Consider the following 25,456-nt stretch of genomic DNA (forward strand, 5'->3'; position numbering starts at 1 on the left):
CACGTTCGTCATAAACCAGCACAATAACAGAGGCAAACTACTCTCATGCTAATATATTAAGGATAATGCTGATACATGGTAAAACAACGCTCTGGTGGCCGGTTTGCGGGCTTAAATCGTCTCGGGGTATGACTATGCGGTGCATGTGACCTCCGGTCGTCGCACTGTGGCGCTGGCAGCAGTCCACGTACGCAGAGGTGTGTTGGTGCATGTCAGCGCACGGTGCAGCGAGTAAGTGTGCAGACGTTTCCAGACGTGCCAATGGTGACTGTGTGTTGAAAATGGCTCAAAGAAGACATATTTATGACGTTATGAGGGGTAGAATACTAGGGTGACTGGAGGCTGGTGAAACACGGCAGGTCGTTACACGGGCCCTCTGTGTGCCACAAAGTGTGATCTCACGATTATGGCAACGATGGCAGCGACTCCAGCAGACAGGAAACGTGTCCAGGCGCATGAGTACGGGACTTCCACAGTGTACAACGCCACAAGAAGACCGATATCTCACCATCAGTGCCCGCAGACGGCCACGGAGTACTACAGGTAAGCCTTGCTCGGGACCTTACTGCAGCCACTGGAACTGTTGTATCCAGACACACAGCCTGCAGACGACTGAAAAGACATGGTTTATTAGCCCGGAGACCTACAAGGTGCAATTCCACTGACCTCTGTTCACAGGAGAGCCCGTAAAGCTGTTGTCAAGAACACAGTACATGGTCATTGGAACAGTGGTTTCAGGATGTGTTCACAGACGAGCACCAGGTAAACTCTGAACAGTGATTCTCACCGGGTTTTCATCTGGCGTGAACCAGGAACCAGATACCAACCCCTTATATTATGTTATGTTATGTTATGTTAACCGGGGACCTAGAAACGACGCAGAAGCTCTGTCCCTGGCGCAGCCGCAGCCCCACGACGACTACCGCAGTCGACTTCACCCCTCCGCCGCCCCACACCGAACCCGGGGTTATTGTGCGGTTCAGCCCCCGGTGGACCTCCCAGGGAACGTCTCACACCAGACGAGTGTAACCCCTATGTTTGCATGGGTGGTGTACGCTTATGTGGAGAACTTGTTTGCGCAGCAATCGCCGACATAGTGTAGCTGAGGCGGAATAAGGGAAACCAGCCCATATTTGCCGAGGCAGATGGAAAACCTCCTAAAAACCACCCACAGACTGGCCGGCTCACCGGACCTCGACACAAATCCGCCGGGCGGATTCGTGCCGGGGACCAGGCGCTCCTTCCCACCCGGAAAGCCGTGCGTTAGACCGCACGGCCAACCGGGCGGGCTACCAACCCCTTAATGTCCTTGAAAGGGACCTGTATGGAGGTTTTGTGGTGTGGTATGGGGTGGGATTATAATTGGTGCACATACACCCCTGCATGTCTTTGACAGAGGAACTGTAATAGGTCAGGTGTATCGGGATATTTCGCACCAGTACGTGCGCCTTTTCAGGGGTGCAGTGGGTCCGACCTTCCTCCTGATGGATGATAACGCACGGCCCCACCGAGCTGCCATCGTGAAGGAGTTCCTTGAAACAGAAGATATCAGGCGAACTGAGTGGCCTGCCTGTTCTCTAGACCTAAGCCCCATCGAGCACATCTGGGATGCTGTCGGTCGACGCAAGGCTGCACGTCTTCAAACCCGTAGGACATTTCATGAGCTCCGACAGGCACTGGTGCAAGAATGGGAGGCTATACCCCAGCAGCTGCTCGACGACCTGATTCAGACTATGCCAACCCGTTGTGCGGCCTGTGTACGTGTGCACGGTGATCATATCCCAAATTGATGTTGGGGTACATGCACAGGAAACAGTGGCGTTTTGTGGCACATGTGTTCCGGGACGGTTTTCTCAACTTTTCACGAACATCGTGGACTTACAGATCTGCGTCGTGTGTGTTCCCTATGTGTCTATGCTGTTAGCGCCAGTTTTGGGTAGTGCCACGTTGTGTGGCACCACATTCTGCAATTATCCTTAATTGATGAGCATGAGTGTAGTAACGCTGCGAAGGCTCAGGGTTAACTCGACGATTAGACTGGATGGCGTCGGTGCGACGTCTTCCTAGGGCGGATCGATGGTGGCGCTACTGGCTCGTGCAGCAGTTGATGCGTCTACGGTCACCAGCTGCAGATTGGCAGGGCGGTCACATGTGTTACTGCCAACCTCTGGACGCAGAACGTCTGTCATGGCGTCGATAGTGTGTGTCACCACAGGAGGAGGAAGGAACCGAGACAGCTGATACACATCACACAAGTGCAAACGAAGGACACGAATATCTGAATCTAAAGGAGACGTTATGGAATTTGCAGCTACCAATCCAAGATCAATCACATTAGTATGTGACTGGTTCTGCATAGTGAACACAAAAAATCCATTACATGGTCGACCCATTACAATTATGGGGCCGGCCGGAGTGGCCGAGCGGTTCTAGGCGCTACATTCTGGAACCGCACGACACCTACGGTCGCAGGTTCGAATCCTGCCTCGGGCATGGATGTGTGTGATGTCCTTAGGTTAGTTAGGTTTAAGTAGTTCTAAGTTCTAGGGGACTGATGACCTCAGAAGTTAAGTCCCATAGTGCTCGGAGTCATTTGAACCATTTGAACAATTATGGGACACGATGAGTTTGAACCACGACAACCATTCTCACAGACGTTCCTTTGTCAATGTCCTGTTGTCCCCAATTTTCCAGATCTCGTGCTGTTTATTGGTGAGTCAACTTTTACAAGGGAGGGTATTTTTAACTCCCGTAACAGCTACAACGGACTGTCGAAAATCTATGCACTACCTTAAGTTACCAGGTGAGCTTATCATAAACACTTAGAATGGAATTCTTGGAGATCAACTTATTGGCCCACACATCTTACTATATTGTTTGAAAGTTGCATGGTATTTCAACTTTCTGTCGAATGCATCGCCTAAACTTCTGCAGGAATTTCCCTTGGAACTGCGAGCTAGTCTTGGTTTCAGCACGATTGTGCTCCAGTGTACTTTGATCGTCGGCCCAGGGCATATCTCACAGACAACTTCAAGCGGAAAGTAATTGGAAGGGGAAAACACAGTGGCTTGGCCTGCGCGCTCCCGTGACCTCACCCTTCTTGACTTTTTCCTCTGCAGTTACGTAAACACTCTTGTGTACTCAACATCAGTAGCAGGCCTACCTTACATTGATGGGCTCTTCTTTAAAGCGCTTAATACCGAAGAGGGGAGCATGGAATCTTAAAGAGAATCGATACGTGCCAAGGAGATGTTGCTCGTTATCATGTGTTTTTTATCCGTAATTATCACACCTATACTCTACCTTGCACAGATAAATACGTTCATGTTTGCGTCATTTCATGTAATAATAACTTAAATAGGTCAAACGGGATATAATTTCAACGCCACGCGTAAAAAGCACACATAGTTGACTGAGAGCAATAATTACACAGTGGGAACGCATACCAAGGAGACCACTCACACCGTTTCAGGGGCCACCAAAGTCCTGCAAATACTACATACAACCAAGAAAGGAAAAGTTATGGAAACACTCCAGGAAATGTACGCGCATGCTGCAAGGGAGCACCAAAACATATTGAACGACCAAACAGAATTACTTATCATACGGTTTTTAAAGAATATTAACCAAGTACTTGATGAAATGGTACCGTATAAATGCTGTAAGTAAATGCGCAGACAGTCTTCAATTATGTGTATGTTATTGTATGATAACTTACAACCTTCCAAATTTGTGAAAGTTTGAAATTTCAATGGTTTAAAATGATTGTTTTTTAAGTCTTGACTTCAGTTTGTAGAATGACTTATTATATGACATAACATAAGCATCAACATATTTGTGTGTGAGAGTTGAAATTTATTCCGCCCTGGCTGTTATACATTCATTTTCATTTATAGTACGATCCTTCTCATGTACTCGTAAATATCGACTGTCACCCTTTGTAGGTGTTTATAACCGTACATCACCCATTTCAATACGTAACAACTATCTTAAGGGGATACGGAATCGGATTTTGGGTTAAAAAATCGAATTTTTTTTTTATTGGCGTATTATATTCTGCCATGTTTCCTCTTTAAAATGACGTATCATACATAGCTCTACTACAATTATAACTATTTTATTTTTATATATTTGTGAGATCGGGTATTGCGCTTTAGTTATACACGTCTCTCGTGGCTGACCATGAACTTTTTGGCAGTACCTTTAAAGTGACATGAATTCAAATATCCCGGTTTCCAGCGACTATTTATACACTAGTTGCCCGAAAATGTTTCTCTCTGGTTTCCTCAAGTTACTCTTTGACTTTGTGGCGGGACTGTTTTGTAAACAGTGTGATATAAGAAAGTAGTTGTTGTTGAGTTATTTCGTATTTAGTGCTTCATTTTTCGCAGTGAAAATGCCTAGAGCTAAAGAAAAAGTATCTAAAAAGCGTGTGAACTGGCAAAAGAAAAGAAATAATGATACATTAGCGAAGCAAAGCAGTTCATCATCATCACTGTTGGAAAATGTGAATCCACTTATTACTGATTTGCCGAACGAACTTACACCAAATGAAAACAGTGCTTCTCATAAAAAACTAAGAGATTTGGAAGAGAAATATAATTTACTTGATAGAGGGAATGAAGTTTTTGAACTCATTGATACGAATATATTGTGTGAAGCTCTTGAAAACAGTTTGTGCTGCAAAAAATGTCATGGAAACGTTTCTCTGAAAGTAGAATCCCATGTTGGCCTGGCTGCCCAGTTTAATTTAATATGCAGTGTTTGTAAATACAGCTGTAAGTTTCCAAGTTCGGTTTCAGTAACTGTAAATAATGGATACAAGAAAACTGAACTTTATAGTGTAAATATTAGGTTAGTTTATGGATTGCGAGCAATTGGTAAGGGCAAAGCAGCTGGTGATATGCTATGTGGTGTTCTAAATCTTCCAAGTGCACCTTCAAAGTTTGAAGCTTACAATTATGTACTAGGATCTGCAGTTGAAGATGTAGCACAGAAGTCAATGCAGGTTGCTGTGGAAGAAGCAGTGGAAGAAAATGACGGCAGTCGTGACCTCACAGTGGCGTTTGATGGCACGTGGCAGAAAAGGGGCCACACCTCCAACAATGGTGTTGTAACAGCAACTAGTGTTGATACTGGCAAGGTTATTGATGTTGCAATAATGTCTAAATACTGTAGGTGCACAGGCAGGCTGAAAAATGAACACAGTGATGACTGTATTGCTAATTATTATGGTAGTAGTGGTGGCATGGAGGTTGCTGGGGTGAAGAAAATTTTTCATCGCTCTTCACAGTGTTATAATGTTCGCTATGTCAAATATCTGGGAGATGGTGACTCTAAAGCATTCAAAGAAGTTTTGGAAAGCAAACCATATGGGAACAGTGTAAATATAAGCAAACTTGAATGTATAGGACATGTGCAGAAGAGAATGGGTGCCAGGCTGAGAAGGTTAAAATCAGTTATGAAAGGGAAAAAACTAGATGATGGGAAAACCTTGGATGGCAGAGGAAGATTGACTGATTCCATAATAGACCACATTCAGAAATGCTATGGCCTTGCAATCAGGCAAAATACAGGCAATCTTGAAGAAATGAGGAGAGCTATATGGGCTTTATATTTCCACACCGCATCCACGGATGAGCATCCACAACATGGTTTGTGCCCCAAAGGTGAAAACAGCTGGTGTAAATACAATAGGGGACTAACAACAGGAGAGAAATACATTCACCACCACAGTCTACCATCAGCCATCATGGCAGAAATAAAGCCCATTTTCAGAGATCTGGCTGACAGAAGTCTTCTGATGAAATGTCTTCACGGAAAAACGCAGAACCCCAACGAGTGCTTGAATAGTGTGATATGGCATCGTCTCCCAAAAACAGTGTTTGTCGGAATTAATACACTACATTTTGGTGTGTATGATGCTGTGGCAACCTTCAATCTTGGAAATATAACTAAATGCCAGGTCCTTCAAAAGTTGGGTATGTGTGTTGGTTCCCGTACGGTACGTGCTATGTTCTTTTTAGATCAGCACAGACTAAGGCATGCTGATAATATAATCAAGACATTAGTGAAAAAAGCAAGACAGGTGCAGAGGGGTGCCAAAAGAAGACTTGAAGATGATTATGAAGACTGTGAAGGGGGTATTAGCTACGGATCAGGAATGTTTTAATCTTCTTTCTCCGTTTCCCGTAAGTTTACTTTTTACTTCATCTAGGAACATTATCTCAGGTACTGGTTAACCTAGAAGTCTGAAATTTTTATGACGTAGTGACATAGGTCCCTATTACGTACTGAAACAACGATTTTTTAATTACTTGATTTACAAAAGACTTAGGGGTGATAGTCTAGTAAAAAGCGATGGAAAAAATTTACTTAAAAATAAATGTACAATATCTCTGTAAGAAAATACTTTGACAATAAACTGTTGTTTCAGTATTGTTGTAACATATGAATGCACATACAGTAAAATTTTTACCTCTCTGTCTCCAGTAGTTTGTGAGAAAATGTTCCCTATAGTAGGCATATATTAACATTGCGGGGATAGGTGATTCCGTATCCCCTTAAGCAACACGCGTAAGGACAACATTTCATATTCATCAAACCTTTAACATAACAGTGCACCGTAGCGTGTGTAGCTAAAAACTCTTAATACAATAAAAAGAACATATGTGCTTGTCGAGACAGAGAGCAATATAATTAGAAGCACACGTAATGTGTATGTCATGTCATTTACTTAACATTTTTTCTGCAAGTCCAAATAGTATTCCACACTAGTCCGTTGTAAGTTCGTCTTAAACCAGCACGATAACAGAGGTAAACTAGTAACGCTGCGAAGACTCAGAGTTAACTCAACGATCAGACAGGATGGCGTCGGTGCGGCGTCTTCCTGAGACATTATTGTGCTGGTTTATGACGAACGTGGTTGGTTGGTTGGTTGTTTTGGGGAAGACCAGACAGCGAGGTCATCGGTCTCATCGGATTAGGGAAGGACAGGTAGGGAATTCGGCCGTGCCCTTTGAAAGGAACCATTCCGGCATTTGCCTGGAGCGATTTAGGGAAATCACGGAAAACCTAAATCAGGATGGCCGGACGCGGGATTGAACCGTCGTCCTCCAGAATGCGAGTCCAGTGTCTAACCACTGCGTATGACGAACGTGTAACGGACTAGTGTGGAGTACTATTTGGACTTCCAGAAAAAAGTAAAATAAATGACGTTACATACGTATTATGTGTGATTCTAATTATCCTGCTTTCTGTCTCGGCAACCATTTATGTTTTGACATCCATCACTGGACCTACCCAGCACCTTCAGTCGACAATCATATCTGGCAAATAAGGAATGCTAGGAATGGTCTCTTGATTCGTGGCCGTCCAATTTACAATAAACAGCTGTTCAAAGACATACGACAACCAGTCACCAGCACCCACCTGATTTCACTTATCGGTATGTGCCGGGGACATGGCACCTCGCAATGATACTCTCTAAGAAAAAAAAGAAGGCACCCCGCAATTATGTTCTCTAACGGAAAAAAGGAAAGAAAATGAAAGCGATGCACCGCGAAGGAATTATCGGAACGTGACGCAAATCGGTAGACATCTTGTACATGTACAGACAAAAAAATAATTACAATTTCAGGAAAGTGGACGATTTACTCAAGAGAAGGTGCCTCACAAACTAAGCACGTCAGTAACGCTTTGGTCCGTCTGTGGCCCTTATGCAAACAATTACTCAGCTTGGCATTGACTGATAGAGTTGTTGGATGCCCTCCTGAGCGATATCGTGCCAAATTCTGTCCAACTGGTGCGTTAGATAGTCAAAATCCCAAGCTGGTTGGAGGGTCGTGCCCATAATGTTTCGAACTTTCTCAGTTGCCGAGAGATCCGGCTACCTTGCTGGCCAATGTTGGGTTTGACAAGCACGAAGACAAGCAGTAGAAAATCTCGCCGTGTGCGGGTGGGCATTATCCTTACTGATACGTAAGCCCAGGATGGCTTGCCATGAAGCGTAACGAAATGGAGCTTGGAAAATCGTCTAGGTGCCGCTGTGCTGTAAGGTTGCCGCCGGTGACAACCAAAGGGGTCATGCTATGAAATGAAATTGCATCCCAGACCATCACTCCTGGCTGTCGGACCGTGTAGCGAGCGACAGTTCGGTTGGTGTACCACCGCTGTCTGGGTGCAGACTACTACTTAAGGTATGAGCGTATGGGATTGGTTCCCAAATATGTGAGTGGCTCGAAGACTTCTTAAGTAATAGAACCCAGTACGTTGTCCTCGATGGTGAGTGTTCATCGGAGGTGAGGGTATCATCTGGAGTGCCCCAGGGAAGTGTGGTGGGTCCGCTGTTGTTTTCTATCTACATAAATGATCTTTTGGATAGGTTGGATAGCAATGTGCGGCTGTTTGCTGATGATGCTGTGGTGTACGGGAAGGGTCGTCGTTGAGTGACTGTAGGAGGATTTGTGATTGGTGTAAAGAATGGATGCCGGCCGCGGTGGTCTAGCGGTTCTAGGCGTTCAGTCCGCCTCGGGCATGGATGTTTGTGATGTCCTTAGGTTAGTTAGGTTTAAGTAGTTCTAAGTTCTAGGGGACTGATGACCACAGATGTTAAGTCCCATAGTGCTCAGAGCCATTTGAACCATTTGTAAAGAATGGCAGCTAACTCTAAATATAGATAAATGTAAATTAATGCAGATGAATAGGAAAAAGAATCCCGTAATGTTTGAATATTCCATTAGTAGTGTAGCGCTTGACACAGTCACGTCGATTAAATATTTGGGCGTAACATTGCAGAGCGATATGGAGTGGGACAAGTATGTAATGGCAGTTGTGGGGAAGGCGGATACTCGTCTTCGGTTCATTCGTAGAATTTTGGGAAGATGTGGTTCATCTGTAAAGGAGACCGCTTATAAAACACTAATACGACCTATTCTTGAGTACTGCTCGAGCGTTTGGGATCCCTATCAGGTCGGATTGAGGGAGGACATAGAAGCAATTCAGAGGCGGGCTGCTAGATTTGTTACTGGTAGGTTTGATCATCACGCGAGTTTTACGGAAATGCTTCAGGAACAGGGGTGGGAGTCTCTAGAGGAAAGGAGGCGTTCTTTTCGCGAATCGCTACTGAGGAAATTTAGAGAACCAGCATTTGAGGCTGACTGCAGTACAATTTTATTGGGGCCAACCTACATTTCGCGGAAAGACCACAAAGATAAGAGAGATTAGGGCTCGTACAGAGGCATATAGGCAGTCATTTTTCCCTCGTTCTGTTTGGGAGTGGAACAGGGAGAGAAGATGCTAGTTGTGGTACGAGGTACCCTCCGCCACGCACCGTATGGTGGATTGCGGAGTATGTATGTAGATGTAGATGTAGATGGGTGACCTTCGCTGGTTAAAGTTGCTCCATTCGAAGCGGGATTCAGTACCGAAGACAATTCTGCTCCAGTGTCTGGTGACGCCACGGACGGCGGTGTGATACGAACCTGACTGCCGTCCGCTATATGGACTGACAGCCAGGAGAGGTGGTTTGGGGTGCAATTTCTTTTCATACCAGGACCCTACTGGTTGACATCCGCGGCACCCTTACAGCATAGGGGTACGTCGACAGTATTCTATGTCCCGTCTTGTTACACTTCATGGCAAGCCATCCTGGTCTTAGGTATCAGCAAGATAATTCCCGCCCGCACACGGTGAGAGTTTCTACTGCTTGTCTAAGTGCTTCTCAAACCATACACTGGCGACCAAGGTAGCTGGATATCTCCGCAATTGAGAACGTTTGGAACGTTATGGGCAGGACCCTCCAACCATCTTGGGATTTTGGCGATCTAATGTGCCAATTGGACAGAATTTGGTACGATGTCTCTCAGGAGGACATCCAACAACTCTAACAATTAGTGCCAAGCAGAGTAACTGCTTTCATAAGGGCCAGAGATGGACCAAAGCGTTATTGACCTGCTCAGTTTGTGTGGCTCTTTCTCTTCAGAAAATCGTCCATTTTTCTGAACTGTAAATATTTGTTTAACTGCACATATACATGATATCTACCGATTGCCGTCAAGCTCCGAAGTCTCTTAACAGCTGTTTACTGTAAAGTGAACATCGACGAATCAACTTGAGTACGTAAACATTCTGTGCGTTGTATTAAGAGTTTTTAGGTCTGTGCATACGCCACTACAGCCTTAATGTTATCTTAAAGCGATGATGAATATGGAGTGCTCTCCTCGCTCATGTTTCTTACGACAGTTATCACACATTAAAATGACATATGTACATTTGAGTACGCTCATAAGGGATGACAGTGTAAATTAACGAGGTTACGAGGACGCACATGAAAATGGCAAACGGCCAAAATCAGATGATCATGGTGTAAAAAGACAGTAGCTATGTAACAGTCAGGGTGGAAAATAGAATTATATTTTAATAAATTTGCAGTTGTGGCACCCAAAATTGAAAAAAAAAGTTATTCATGTGTAGTGTACTTAGCATGTTGTCTTGCTTGTGTACTGAATACCAACTTCGAACGACACACAGAAAATATGAGGGATAATGCAGTAAACAAGAATGAAAAGGGAAAATAGTACTACATAGCTTAGGTCCATATGCTCACAAACCTATATCTGAAGCCGTTGCGGACTGCAGTGTCGTTTGTGTGTGTCTGGACGCAGCAAGGGTTCGTGGTGCTGGACAACGACACGCTGGAGATCACGCCGCTGAGCGAGAGGCTGCACGCGCTGCTGCGGCAGGCCGTCTCCGCAGACGAAGCCTCAGCAGGCGTGGGCGAGAGCGCAGCCGCCCCCGCCGGCGTGCCGCACATCGTTCGCCGAGCGCCCTTCATCGCACCTTCCTTCGCCGGAGACGCGCGTAAGTGCTCTGTTATATTTACCCTTCTCAAGCACTCGTGTAGTTCCACACAATGTCGGAAGTGATACTAAACACTATATAACAAAGTACAAAAGAGTAAAAGACTGTCAAAACCGTTTGCAGCTAATACACGAGGCTCCTTCAAATACAGGATGTTTAAAAAGTGTAACTCATTCCTACAGGAGGTAGTATTGGTCAAAAACAGAAGAAGAGTTCTCACATTTACATGACTGGCCATTAAAATTGCTGCACCAACAAGAAATGCAGATGATAAACGGGTATTCATTGGACAAATATATTATACTACAACTGACATTTGATTACATTTTCGAGCAAAAATGGTTCAAATGGCTCTGAGCACTATGGGACTTAACGTCTGTGGTCATCAGTCCCCTAGAACTTAGAACTACTTAAACCTAACTAACCTAAGGACATCACACACATCGATGCCCGAGGCAGGATTCGAACCTGCGACCGTAGCAGCCGCGCGGTTCCGGACTGCGCGCCTAGAACCGCTAGACCACCGCGGTCGGCATTTTTCGAGCAATTTGGGTTCATAGATCCTGAGAAATCAGTACACAGAACAACCACATCTGGCCGTAATAACGGCCTTGATACGCCTGGGCATTGAGTCAAACAGAGCTTGGATCGCGTGTACAGGTACAGCTGCCCATGCAGCTTCAACACGATACCACAGTTCATCAAGAGTAGTGACTGGCGTATTGTGACGAGCCAGTTGCTCGGCCACCATTGACCAGACGGTTCCATTTGGTGAGAGATCTGGAGAATGTGCTGGCCAGGGCAGCAGTCGAAGATTTTCTGCAACATGCGGTCGTGCATTATCCTGCTGAAATGTAGGGTTTCGCAGGGATCGAATGAAGGGTAGAGCCACGGGTCGCAACACACCTGAAATGTAAGGTCCACTGTTCAAAGTGCCGTCAATGCGAACACGTGTAACCAATGGCACCTCATACCATCACGCCGGGTAATACGCCAGTATGGCGTTGACGAATACACGCTTCCAATGTGCGTTCACCGCGATGTCGCCAAACACGGATGCGACCATCATGATGCTGTAAACAGAACCTGCATTCATCCGAAAAAATGACGTTTTGCCATTCGTGCACCCAGGTTCGTCGTTGAGTACACCATCGCAGGCGCTCCTGTCTGTGATGCAGCGTCAAGGGTAACTGCAGCCATGGTGTCGGAGCTTATGGTCCATGCTGCTGCAAACGTCGTCGAACTGTTCGTGCATATGGTTGTTGTCTTGCAAAAGTCCCCATCTGTTGACTCAGGGATCGAGACGTGGCTGCACGATCCATTGCAGCCACGCAGATAAGATGCCTGTCATCTCGACTGCTAGTGATGCGAGGCCGTTGGAATCCAACACGGCGTTCGGTATTACCCTCCTGAACCCACCGATTCCATTTTCTGCTAACAGTTATTGGATCTCGACCAACGCGAGCAGCAATGTCGCGATACGATAAACCGCAATCGCCATAGGCTACAATCCGACCTTTATCAAAAGTCGGAAACGTGATGGCACGCATTTCTCCTCCTTACACGAGGCATCACAACAAGGTTTCACCAGGCAACGCCGGTCAACTGCTGTTTGTGTATGAGAAATCGGTTGGAAACTTTCCTGATGTCAGCACGTTGTAGGTGTCGCCACCGGCGCCAACCTTGTGTGAATGATCGGAAAAGCTAATCATTTGCGTATCACAGCATCTTCTTCCTGTCGGTTAAATTTCGCGCCTATAGCACGTCATTTTCGTGGTGTACCAATTTTAATGGCCAGTAGTGTATTTACGTACACATAACCAAGACAACAACACGGTACTAATAACAGCGATAAAACATTAGTTATTGTTTGTTATTAAAACCAAAAGTAATAACGTGGAATAAGAGGTAAATGATAAACTGAAGTAAATAACTGACTGGAGAAAACTTCCTATTACAGCAAAAATTGCGTTGCCTTACAGTAACGTTTACTTGCATGTACATACCTCATGAAATTTGCAAATGAAGTTCATTGAAATGTTCTATCTTAAATAATTGGTAAGGTACATGAGTGAATAAATAAGAACTAGTTTGCTGCAAAATTTCAGTGTCGGAATGAGAAGTTGTTAAGCCGTCAGAAAATAACAATCTGATAAACAGCATGGAGTAAAAATATGCAAAAGTTTTGTAGCTTTAACTTGAATTCTAATTTTCCGATCTTACTTCAATTAAACTTAATTTGCTGTTATAATCATAATACCGAACATTGGCCTTGATTATCATGGAACAGAATGACTGACTTGTTGAGGCGTCATTCCTGATCAGTCTCACTCACATTTTAACAACATAACTGTAGTGAGGCATATAAAAGCAAAAATGAGAGGTCTTGATATAAAATTAAATGTTGCTGTGATATTAATGTTTTTGTTTTTACGGTTTCAGTTCCGCTTGTGGCTGACAGAGAGGCACTAGTCAACGAAGTATCTGACATTTTTGTGAGTATCTCTCTCCTACGTTAAGGAAATTCAATAAAATTATCTAAACGTGTGTTTTTTTGTCACAAGTCGGGTCAGAGAAATGGAAACATGTAGCTATCGTACCACGCTGGATTGTTTAGTCTATATGTGGAACACAATAAGAAATCTTAAGTCTTAGAAAATGGAATTTAGAGAAACAATATAGCAAATGAAAATTAATTATTAGGGCTTGGATATTATGTAATACCAAATTAAGAAATATGTACATAAATATTTAACCGAAATTGGTGAAATATGTAAATTTGTAATGAAGCAATCACATGTTAAATTCAAAATTTATTATTTTTTTTTTTAGAAAATATAAGTTTACATAGAGTCTAGTCTAATACCTATGTCAATTCTTAATCAGTTCACTTTTGCTACGAAGTATTCAAATACAAATGTCTCCTATTCAATCATTTAAGTTACACTGGAACGGGATGCACAATTAATTATAATATAGGCCAGCCGGAGTAGCCGAGCGGTTCCAGGCTCTTCAGTCTGGAACCGCGCTGCTGCTACGGTCGCAGGTTCGAATCCTGCCTCGGGCATGGATGTGTGTGATGTCCTTAGGTTAGTTAGGTTTAAGTAGTTCTATGTTCTAGGGGACTGATGACCTCAGTGCTCAGAGCCATATGAACCATTATAATATACTTTTCCAAATGTTCTTTCGCCATGCACAGCCTTCTGTCTGGCAATAAGTTTTTTATAAATAGAGAAAGCTCGCCCAAGTTTCAAGAAATCAACGGTGAGGGATTGTACTGGAATTATATTCCCAGGGGGTTCGACAATTTCACTACTAAATAAGCGAAATAAAATCTGAGTATCCAGGGTTCTTATGCAGCATAGATTGCAGTTCACTGGAAACTACACCACCCACTTCAAGTGGTACAACACAGTCCTTGCGAACTGCATGTTTCATTATTCCCATAGGTATACGTGAAGTCTCCAGTTTCTTGATACTTTCGGTCCGCCAGCTGTAGGGACTGTATGAAATTGAAATGAGCACTTTAGAATTGTTGAATACTGGTAATGAATCACTCCTAGATGGTGTAGGATCAGAAGCAAAGTTCTCCATCACCGACTTACGGATCAAAGTTCTTACTGTAGAAAATCACAGCTTCAATCTATGCTGCCCATCTTGTGATCACTGGCTCTGGAGGCAAAGGTACATCAGGCAGCTGTTGCTTCCAGCGTTGTACACGATGCGGACATTTCAAGAAAACCTTCTTCGTTGCTGGTCAGTGTATTTACTTTTGAGAATTGATGTCTGTCTTAACACCTCGTTGCAATAGACGAGCCTTAAATGTAACATACACTAAATTAGGATAAAACTCATTAAGTGATTTCCCCGCTTTCAATACGTATGGAGTAGCGTCTTTGTACATCAATAGGACCCTCTCTTATTTTACGCCGTCTGGGCATAGTACCTAAGTCCATCTTTAATGAATCTAGTAACTGTCGAACTATCTGTTACCTCGAAAGGTTTACAATAAATTAAATAGGGTTTAGATGCTTCTTCAGAGTCCAACTTTCCCACAGTCAGATTAGCGATGAAAAGACCTACAGCATCCGTAGTCCCATCATTAGAAATCCTTGTAGGTGATTTTCAAATGTCATCCCCGATTTTCTTCTACTATGTCAACATAGAAAGTCCAGGTAATTTTTCCTGAGAGTGGGCTCGTCGGGAATGTTGCTGTTGTTGCAGTACTTTTGTAGGAAATGTTTAGATTCACGTACATGAAGTTTTTTCCAGGATATGTTCCCTGCAACCAATACAAAACATTGCTCTTTGTAAAATTCACTATCAAATGATGTAGGATGTGCCTGCAACTATAGAAGTAGAGCCTGTTTCTTAGAAGAAATCCGTTGTTTATTCCTAACACGTAGATTGCATCGTAAATTTTGTTCTTTGAGATTCCATCGTACATCGTATACGTTTATCACAAGTGTGACAGAGGACGATTTTACCATCATTGGTTATAACATTGACAATAGAAATAATATCGAAATATATAAAATTATGCAGTAAGGTGTGACATGTGCGTTATACCTCAAAATATGTAATTTGCACTTCGAAATAAGGATCTTTTCAGTGTAATTCATCGACATTTTAGTTTTTCTGGTAACTACATGTAAAGAAACGGAATATGTAATTACATATAATCCGGGCTCTAGTAATTCTTAAATTATATTTCGTAAGTGAAAACCTCATATGACTCGTGTGATCACGCTCATATTTTCAGGGTAGGGATCGTCAGTTAACTTCAGCCTCCCACACTACTACTGCAAATGGTTTTGAGAAATTAATTCAGGAGTCCACACCTAGTGTTAGTGATAGCGATAAAATACTACATTTCTTTCGCAACAAATAATCCTGCGAGAATACAGAGAGCGTTGTGAAGGATACTAAGTTTAGTGACTGCAAGATCGTTGTAGCGAGAATGCTTAGCTTAAGAACCAAATTCACCATAAATAAACGGATAATCACTGTATTTAAAAAAGCAGATAAAAGATTTCCTGATGTTTTCATGAGACAGTCCTTATTTCTAGCTATGCAAGCACAGACCCGACCTGGTTCACATTCAAAGAAATGGTACTGACGGCACCTGAGAGTTTGATACCAAATAAATTGATAAGAGACTCAACACATCTCCCAGGTCACACGAGTGTGGTCAGGACACTGTTGCAAAAACAACGGGGAAAACATGCTAAATTCACAAGAATGGAAAACCTCTAAGATATGCACAACCCCGACATTTAATGCGCAGTTGAATGCGAGACGCTTTTAATAGTTTTCACAACGAAATTCTGTCTCTAGATCTGGCTGAAAGTCCAAACAGATTCTGATCGTATGTAAAGTAAATCAGCGACAAGATTCAATCGACAGCGTGACAGCAACGATAATGATACAACTCATTGGGTACTAAACGCAGTTCTTTGAGATTTATTCACCAAGTAACATGATGTAAATATTCTAGAGTTCAAATCAAAAACAGCTGCCAACATGAGTAACTTAGAAGTGCACTGCGCAACATAATTAATGGATCACTTTTTCGAAGCCCCGTAATTGTCTCCCATTGCGACCCATAACTTAGAAATCTAGCTCCAAGGCGCCTCTGCAACAGTGCAGAAGCGTGGCGCCGTGCGTCATCACCCTCAGGCTCATTGACGCATCAGACAGCGAGGTCTCGACACAGGTGAAAAAACGCCCACAGTTTGGAAGTTAATGTTAGCTGTAAAGTAGGTTAATGAAGTCACACTGGTACCAAATTTCACCGCAGGTCTGCCCAACGCCACCTTGGATGTGCCACACGATGAGGAGGTAGCTACAGTCCTCTTACCTACAGTTCGCCCCTTGTTTTGACGTCTCTGCAGTGGAGGTCAGAACCGCGACACACTGAGTTGAAATCACGCGGTTTTGTTATGAGTGACCGAGGAAAACATACCAAACACACCGCCGCTCAGAATTGACTGGAAAAGGCCTCAGGTGGTAGCACAAAGGGAGTAAAAAAACCACCCCTTCCTTGGGGCGCTGATTCCACACATTTCGCGATCGAAAACCAACATCTCTCATTGCGATGAGGAATAGAGAGATGTTCTTGACAGTCTTCGACGCCTGTGACACCTTCGGGCGTTTCAACCCTTCTCTAATCATAATGTGGGGTACATCTCCACGGAACGTGATCGAACTCATTTGGAGTGCACCGCGACCGCAATTTTTGCTCACACGTACAGGATGCAACCATGCCATAGAAAGGCGGAAAACAGGTCGGAGGTCAACCTGCAAACGTTCTTCCATTTGTCGATTGGAACGGGAGAGGAGGGAACTGACAGCGGAATCAGAAGTATCCTTCACAGCAAACCAGAAGTTGTCTTGTGCAGTAGGTGTGTATATGCAGACTTAGATGTAGATCAGCACAGATACGGTTACTTGTTGGCAGGAACCGGAGCGGCAGAGGCGGGGCAAGGCCTCCGGCTACACGGTGGAGGCGGCGCTGTTCTTCGACGAGGCCGCCTACAAGCTGTTCGCGCCCTTCTTCCACAACAGCGACGAGAGGCTACGCGATATGTTGCTCGCCTACGTCAACGGGGTACGTACCAGCCTTCCTGTCAGGAAGGTAGCAGTTCGTAGTAATAGACGGTAAATCATCGAGTAAAACTGAAGTGATATCAGGTGTTACCCAGGGAAGCGTCCTGGGACCTCTGCTCTTCCTAATCTATATAAATGACCCGGGAGACAATCTGAGCAGTTCTCTTAGGTTGTTCGCAGATGATGCTGTAATTTACCGTCTAGTAAGGTCATCCGAAGACTAGTATCAGTTGCAAAGCGAATTAGAAAAGATTGCTGTATGGTGTGGCAGGTGGCAGTTGACGCTAAATAACGAAAAGTGTGAGGTGATCCACGTGAGTTCCAAAAGAAATCCGTTGGAATCCGATTACTCGATAAATAGTACAATTCTCAAGGCTGTCAATTCAACTAAGTACCTTGGTGTTAAAATTACGAACAACTTCAGTTGGAAAGACCACAGAGATAATATTGTGGGGAAGGCCAGCCAAAGGTTGCGTTTCAATGGTAGGACACTTAGAAGATGCAACAAGATCACTAAAGAGACAGCTTACTCTACACTCGTTCGTCCTCTGTTAGAATATTGCTGCGCAGTGTGGGATCCTTACCAGGTGGGATTGACGGAGGACATCGAAAGGGTGCAAAAAAGGGCAGCTCGTTTTGTATTGTCACGTAATAGGGGAGAGAGTGTGGCAGATATGATACGCGAGTTGGGTTGGAAGTTATTAAAGCAAAGACGTTTTTCGTCGCGGCGAGATCTATTTACGAAATTTTAGTCCGAATGCGAAAATATTTTGTTGAGCCCAACCTACATAAGTAGGAATGATCATCAAAATAAAATAAGAGAAATCAGAGCTCGAACAGAAAAGTTTAGGTGTTCGTTTTTCCCGCGCGCTGTTCAGGAGTGGAATGGTAGAGAGATAGTATGATTGTGGTTCGATGAACCCTCTGCCAAGCACTTAAATGTGAATTGCAGAGTAGTCATGTAGATGTAGATGTGGAATGACGTAAACACAGGGGGCGCTACTACCTCGTTCAGCCGATCAGTGTCTTATTGTCTCCTTTGGAACAAACTGAATAAATACGTTGCGTACGACTGAAAACTTCAGATGTAGTCGAAAATTCTCATACAACTTGTCTTGTAAAACTTCCTGGCAGATTAAAACTGTGTGCCGGGCCGAGACTCTGGGTCTTTGCCTTCCGCGGGCAAGATCCCGCGAAAGACGAAGGTCCCGAGTTCGAGTCTCGGTTCGGCACACGTTTTAATCTTCCAGGAAGTTTCATAACAGCGCACACTCCCCTGCAGAGCGAAAAACTCATTCTGGAAACATCCCCCAACTGTGGCTAAGCCATGTCTTCGCAATATCCTTTCTTCCAGGAGTGCTAGTTCTGCAAGGTTCGCAGAAGAGCTTCTGTGAAGTTTGGAAGGTAGGAGACGAGGTGCTGGCAGAACTGAAGCTGTGAGGATGGGTCGTGAGTCGTGTTCGGGTAGCTCAGATGGTAGAGCACTTGTCCGCAAACGCAAAGCTCCCGAGTTCGAGTCTCGGTCCCGCTTACAGTTTTAATCTGCCAGGAAGTTTCATATCAGCACACACTCCGCTGCAAAATGAAAATCTCACTCAGGAAACATCCCCCAGGCTGTGACTAAGCCATGTCTTCGCAACATCCTTTCTTTCAGGAGTGCTAGTTCTGCAAGGTTCGCAGAAGAGTTTCTGTGAAGTTTGGGAGATAGGAGACGAGGTACTGGCAGAATTGAAGCTGTTACGACGGGTCGTGAGTCGTGCTCGGGTAGCTCAGATGGTAGAGCAGTTACCTGCAAATGGCAAAGATCCCGAGTTCGGGTCTCGGTCCGGCACACAGTTTTACTCTGCCAGGAAGTTTCATATCAGAGCACACTCCGCTGCAGAGTGAATATCTCATTCTGGAAACTTGCCTTGTATTCGCACCATGTCACCGCTTGGTCTTTTATCGTCTTCAAAGTACAAATATCTCCTCCCACACCTGCCAAAAGCTCTCCGTTGGAGGCAGAGCGTTTTCCACCCACAATTTCTTACCATTTCTGAGTAGGGCGTAATAACGTACTAAATATAATGAATAGAGGAAATGCTCCAACAGTTAATAATGCAAATCCCACAGTTCTGTCATTGTCAAATATTTGTGGATAAATAAATGGTGCTCGTGAAACACGAATTAGTTTCTTTTGCTTTCCGGACCTCTTCTTTGAAATTTTTCACGTAGTTGTTGTAGATGACCTAAATAGTGTTCCCCAGATATCGCTTTACCCTTTGCTAGAAAATCGATGCACCAAGGAAAGCACGGGTTATAACCGTTCCGGTGGATGAAATAGACAAATCTTTTTCTTTTAGCAGGGCCACTGAGTTCCTTTCACCCAATGATTTCATTGCTGTTTTGTTCCTACTCTGAAGTGGTGGACTTGCGTCTTGTCCATAGTAAAAAATTGTTATATAAAATCAGTTTGATTAGCCTATTTTGACATTTAGTTTTTTGTATTCGTTTTTGGTTATAATTATTGACGATAAAAGCGTACCGCGCTCTTTCTTCTAGTATGCCAGTGGATTCAAGTATTTAGTACCGTTAACAGTCGATCATCCTGTTGTTCACACGTGTGGTCGTTGTTTTGGGAAGTTCTTCACGTTCATCGTCAGGGGTATTACTACGCACTTAGTTCACACTCTAGTTTCTCGAAAGGTGGAAAATAAAGCATCGCTCGTTCTAAACTACCTATATTGATTAATATACATCGGTCAAACAGAATAATTTTTTGACGACCCAATACTCGAGTTTTTCTGCTTGAACGAAACTTAGTCCGAATGCCTTCTTTAAAAAGCTGTACAAAAATCTATTACGTAGACCGAATTAATACTTGTCTAGTTTATTGTGCAAACTGTACCAGCATGAAAAAATGGATACATACGCCATTGCTATAGCAGGCCGAAAACTTTTCACGTAGCCAAGTTAAGATACGTTTTTGCTGATGCTGTAACGCAACATTTTTTTTAATTGGCCAGTTTCAGCTTCATAGTCATTATCAAGCATTTGTGTGTAAATGATCATATGTCTAATTGTGACCTGTAAATGAGCCGGCCGAGGTGGCCGAGCAGTTCTAGGCGCTACAGTCTGGAACCGCGCGACTGCTACGGTCGCAGGTTCGAATCCTGCCTCGAGCATGGATGTGTGTGGTATCCTTAGGTTAGTTAGGTTTAAGTAGTTCTAAATTCTAGGGGACTGATGACCTTAGAAGCTAAGTCTCATAGTGCTCAGAGCCATTTGAACCATTTTGAACCTATAAATGAAATAAAACAATGCCAAGGGATTGTCTACAAACAGCAGAATTACGAACACTTCCAAGGAAATACTTGATAATGACTATGAGGTTCAAAGTGTCTAACAGCAAATAAAAATGTCACTTCTAGTTACAGCCTCTACGAAAACATGTCTTTAGTTCATCAGCATTCTGTGGCTGTGAATCCACATTGAGTAAGTTCTAGCAGTAGACTCCCAAAAAGAGAGCCAGGTAGTGGAAGCTCTAAATGGACTTTTATGCCTGTGCTGGCAGCTCGGAAGTAATGTAGTCTGAAGTATTTGACACTGCTTTCACGATTTGTAATATTAGTATCTGTTTAGATAGCTTAAAAAATCTTACTTTCGATAATCTAACCATGTAGGTTCAAAAAACCCATCTGTGAAAAAAAATTTCTTAGATCGTCGCTGAGCAGCGACCACCTGGTATTTCAAAGAATACCTTACGCGCCACGGCGCGGAATACGAATTGTTCATAATTTGTATCGATAGAGATATTTTGTGTTTCTTATTTTTTTGACAGCTGAAGAACTGTAATCTTCTTCTGTTAACACAGTCGTTATATTTTTTAAAGACGGCGGACGCGTATATGGCGTGGTCTGCAATCACTAATTAATTATTATAAAATATTACTATTGTGCAATGCTATGTAAGAATTTATGTGTGCAGCTAAGATGAAATGTCGAAAATTCTAAAGGACTTTATTTAAAGAAACAGCCGGCAAGGTATAAAATTGAAATGTACGGATCCTATTGTTAGAAATACTGACTAAGGTAATTAAATTCATTATTGTGCTCTCAGATGCTGTAGTGCCTACTTATTACTTAAAGTATTTCTATACTATCCATATCCTATTAATGGCAACAGAAATCACGATGTTTTTATAGTTTTCATACAGCTACCAGGGACAGACTGCATGTCGGCAAACGTCGTAGTTAAGGCAGAAGGCGCATTGCTATTTACCTTGTTTGTGATTTAAATCCAACTTCTTTTAATGTGTGGTGTAGTATAGCAAAGAAAATTTCCAGCTCTGTCTGGTCCCTTAGGTTTCTCTGTTCGTAGTTGCTATGTCTCATATCCGGTCGTGATCGAACATGATCACGACACAAATAAATTAAGTGGCAATGCGAACTCTGTTCTTGATCCTGAGAACGCTACGCCTTCTGCAAACGGTTTCAGGTGAAATGTAGATAAACTATAACTTACAATACTTAAGTCTTTTGAAAAGTCTTTGCTCTTCCCGCCAAGAATTGGTACAAAACTCGCAACAGATTTCTGAATCTTCACAAGAGAATAATAATTTGATCAATATATTAAAAAAAAACACAGATTACTCTGCTTTTTTCTTAAACTGAAACACAGTAACGGTACAATAAATGAAATAATTCGTAAGCTGTCCGTGTTGTGACAAACTCGACAACAACCACAACTGAACAAGGTCCTTTAACCAGGAACCCCAAGAATCGAAGCCGAATAGTCGTACGCAGTGAAGTCTCCCAAAGCAGCAATGCGTTAAGAATCGAACTGCAATGGCCATGGCAAATATTCGTTGTCACTCAAGAGACGCCGAAAGCTTCTAAACGATTTGAAGTGAAACTGTACGGACGTTGTTGGTTCCCAAATACTGGCCATGAGCAGTAATTAAGAGCACTATTGGACGCGTTGCGAACTCTCCCTGGCGGTGGCCGTGGAGTCTTTCCGAGCGTCTCGTAGCGCTGGCTGCAGTGTCTGTCAGCGACTCTGCGGTCTCCATATGTGTGTCTGACTCGGAACCTGAGTCGCCGTTAGGTCGAGATGATAGGAAAATATCGGCACTGAAGGAGTAGTCCTTCAGTCCTATAAGCAAACAATTATAAGCTTACACGCACAGGCCTTGTAGCCCCACCACATGTACCCATTAATATCACTGGCATCTCATTGCTAGGTCGAGAAGTTTTCCGTGTGTCCTCATATGTGTAGCGCTCTCTTCAAATGGGAGTCACATACTTGAAGCTGGAAAGGGGCTTTTGCTGGAAGCCCTCAAGTGGCACGTGGTGCGAGCCTTGACCGGATGGTGCCGCAGATCCAACATGAGACTCGATTGGTGCGCAGGTGCAGGCGCTGTACCACCACCCCAGCCTGGGCGGTCGGGTGGAGATCTCGCTGGTGCGGCTGGAGCTGATGAGCAGCCAGCCCGCCGACCTGCCGCACCACGACGGCGAGCGCGGCGCCCTGCTGGACTCCTTCTGCGCCTTCAGCGAGAAGCACAACCCCAAGGGCGACAGCGACCCCAACCACTGGGACATGGCGCTCTACGTCTCCGGGTGAGTACACGCTAGCTGGCTTCTAGCTACTTGTCCTCTTGCTACGGACGCCTCTTCTGCGACGCAAAGGCGACAGGTTACTGTTTAATTACACTGAGCAGGTGCAGAGAAAGTAGTCCCTCTCTCCTTTATTTAAGTGCGTCGATAATTTCTAGTATGAGTTTTCGCACGTTCGCCAGTTTTACATGCTCTCAGCATTGAAATACGCTGCATAGGCAAAAACAGATTGCGTTAGTTCTTTGTGGAAGTTCGCTTCTTAATACAAACACACTTCCAACATATACTATTCACGCAGCTTGTCGAGAAAAAATACAGAGGGGTCCAAAAAAATGTATCCACTGTTTAAGAGTACACAACTGGCCAACTAATTGACGGAGTTGTCTCATCTTTGGAAGACACTGTTATCCTACACAGAGAAGACAAAGGGTGTAGATTAGATCTGTGGGAAGAGTTACAAATTTTCAAACATCTTGAGCTCAAGGACGGTAATATACTGAACGACCAGTTGAACCTTGCTTGAAGACAATTTTTCGAATGCTTTAGCCGGCCGGAGTGGCCGTGCGGTTCTAGGCGCTACAGTCTGGAGCCGAGCGACCGCTACGGTCGCAGGTTCGAATCCTGCCTCGGGCATGGATATGTGTGATGTCCTTAGGTCAGTTAGGTTTAGTTAGTTCTAAGTTCTAGGCGACTGATGACCTCAGAAGTTAAGTCGCATAGTGCTCAGAGCCATTTTTTTTCGAAGGATTTAAACCTGTACTGTTTACGGTATAACATTAATGCTGGTAACCTTAGTGGTTTATTTCCTCAGGAAGCTATGATGCACCTTCAGTGCTTTAAGCTCACTAACCCCTTATGTAATGGTGGTTTTGTCACGATGTATGTTTGCTACTACATCGGCCATTATGTGATTTTGCCTGGCTCTAAAATTTTGTTTTTCCTGTGAATGTGTATTAACAGGATCGTGTACCAATATTTGTAATTCCTTCTTGAAAAGAGCCATTATTGTCAATTTTAAAGTTCTGACATGTATACCGTTTGTGGGCTTCACTGATACAGTAACATAATTTTTTTATATTTTGGCTGTATTTGCCACTGGGCGTAAGTTTCTCGGCGTAAGCGCCACCTGCCTTTATTGATGTATAACTACATTATTTGTACCAATGCTCCCATATTGTTATAACGGGAGTGTTAATTTCCTTCCTTTTTTATTGTTACTCTACCCAAGGACGTTATTAACATTGATAATTTACACGTTGCCTTTGTACGCACGAGCGCCACCTGCCCTGTTTTCAGAGTAACTACGCTCGCCGATCACACTCAGTCGGTTGTGAGCTCTGCAAGATCCATGAGCTATTTTTTACCAACGAAACAAACCCTAATTCTAGGGCTATATTTTACTTTTGACACATGGATCTATGCCCACGATTGTAAAAACTGCGATGGTACATTAGTCCTTACTAACGTAAAATTGTAAGTACCGGTCGTCGTTATCATACTTCTGTAATGCAAGAGTTCTCTAAATTGTCTTAAAATTTATTCTTGGCTTATAAGTTTCATACTTTTCTAATGTAAGCTATGATGTTCATTTTCCTTAGGTTACCTTCTGAAGAAGACAAATTTGTATTTGTCGAAACCTAGATAAAGAGTTTCTTTAGCCATTGCAACTGGTCGGCTGTTTATAATTTTAGTGCTTTGGTAGAGTAATAGTTTGTAGTTCCGGCAATCGCCACACAAGCGTTGTACATCCTACGATTGCTACACGCAATGAACGAGGACGACCCAGATCGTAGAATGGAGTACTGCGAGTGGTTTACTAACATGGTGCGCAACGATGAAGAGTTTGCAGAGATGATTGTGTGGTCTGATGAGGCACAGTTCAAACTAAATGGTACAGTAAATCGCCACAGTTGCATCTACTGGGCCGCCGAAAATGCGAACGTCCATGTAGACAAAGCCGCGAATTTGCCAGGAGTAAATGTGTGGTGTGGGTTGTCTTACCGGGGCTTGATTGGGCCATTCTTCTTTGACGGCACAGTTACCGGTGAGGTGTACCTTCAGAAGCTTCAGACATCCATTTTACCTGCCATCCGAGACTTGTATGGAGACGGAAGAGTTCACTTTCAACAAGATGGTGCCCCAGCCCACTACCAAAATAGTGTTAGGGCGTATCTCGACGAAAATCTACCAGGAAGATGGATAAGTCGTAGAAGTGCTGTGGAGTATCCACCACGTTCCCCAGACCTAACTCCTCTGAACTTTTACCTGTAGGGAACACTAAAGGACGTCGTTTATCGACAAAAGCCACGTACATTGGATGAACTTCGAAAATCCATCGTACATTCATGTGCTAATATCCAACTGAACACGTTGCAGTCAGTAGCTCGTGC

The 25,456-nt window shown here is 43.7% G+C and overlaps 1 protein-coding gene across 1 annotated transcript in view; it reads left to right on the forward strand.

Annotated features, from left to right (window-relative positions):
• Nucleotides 1-10,598: 10,598 nt before the first annotated feature.
• Nucleotides 10,599-25,456, forward strand: part of LOC124613446 (A disintegrin and metalloproteinase with thrombospondin motifs adt-2-like) — a 116,272-nt gene continuing 101,414 nt past the window's right edge. The window contains exons 1-4 of the mRNA XM_047142148.1: nucleotides 10,599-10,860; nucleotides 13,303-13,355; nucleotides 17,321-17,470; nucleotides 22,858-23,069. Of these exons, the coding sequence (XP_046998104.1) occupies nucleotides 10,599-10,860; nucleotides 13,303-13,355; nucleotides 17,321-17,470; nucleotides 22,858-23,069 (677 nt within the window). The remainder of the gene's footprint in view (nucleotides 10,861-13,302; nucleotides 13,356-17,320; nucleotides 17,471-22,857; nucleotides 23,070-25,456) is intronic.

Source organism: Schistocerca americana, chromosome 4, assembly GCF_021461395.2.
Source record: "Schistocerca americana isolate TAMUIC-IGC-003095 chromosome 4, iqSchAmer2.1, whole genome shotgun sequence".
Taxonomy (NCBI): domain Eukaryota; kingdom Metazoa; phylum Arthropoda; class Insecta; order Orthoptera; family Acrididae; genus Schistocerca; species Schistocerca americana.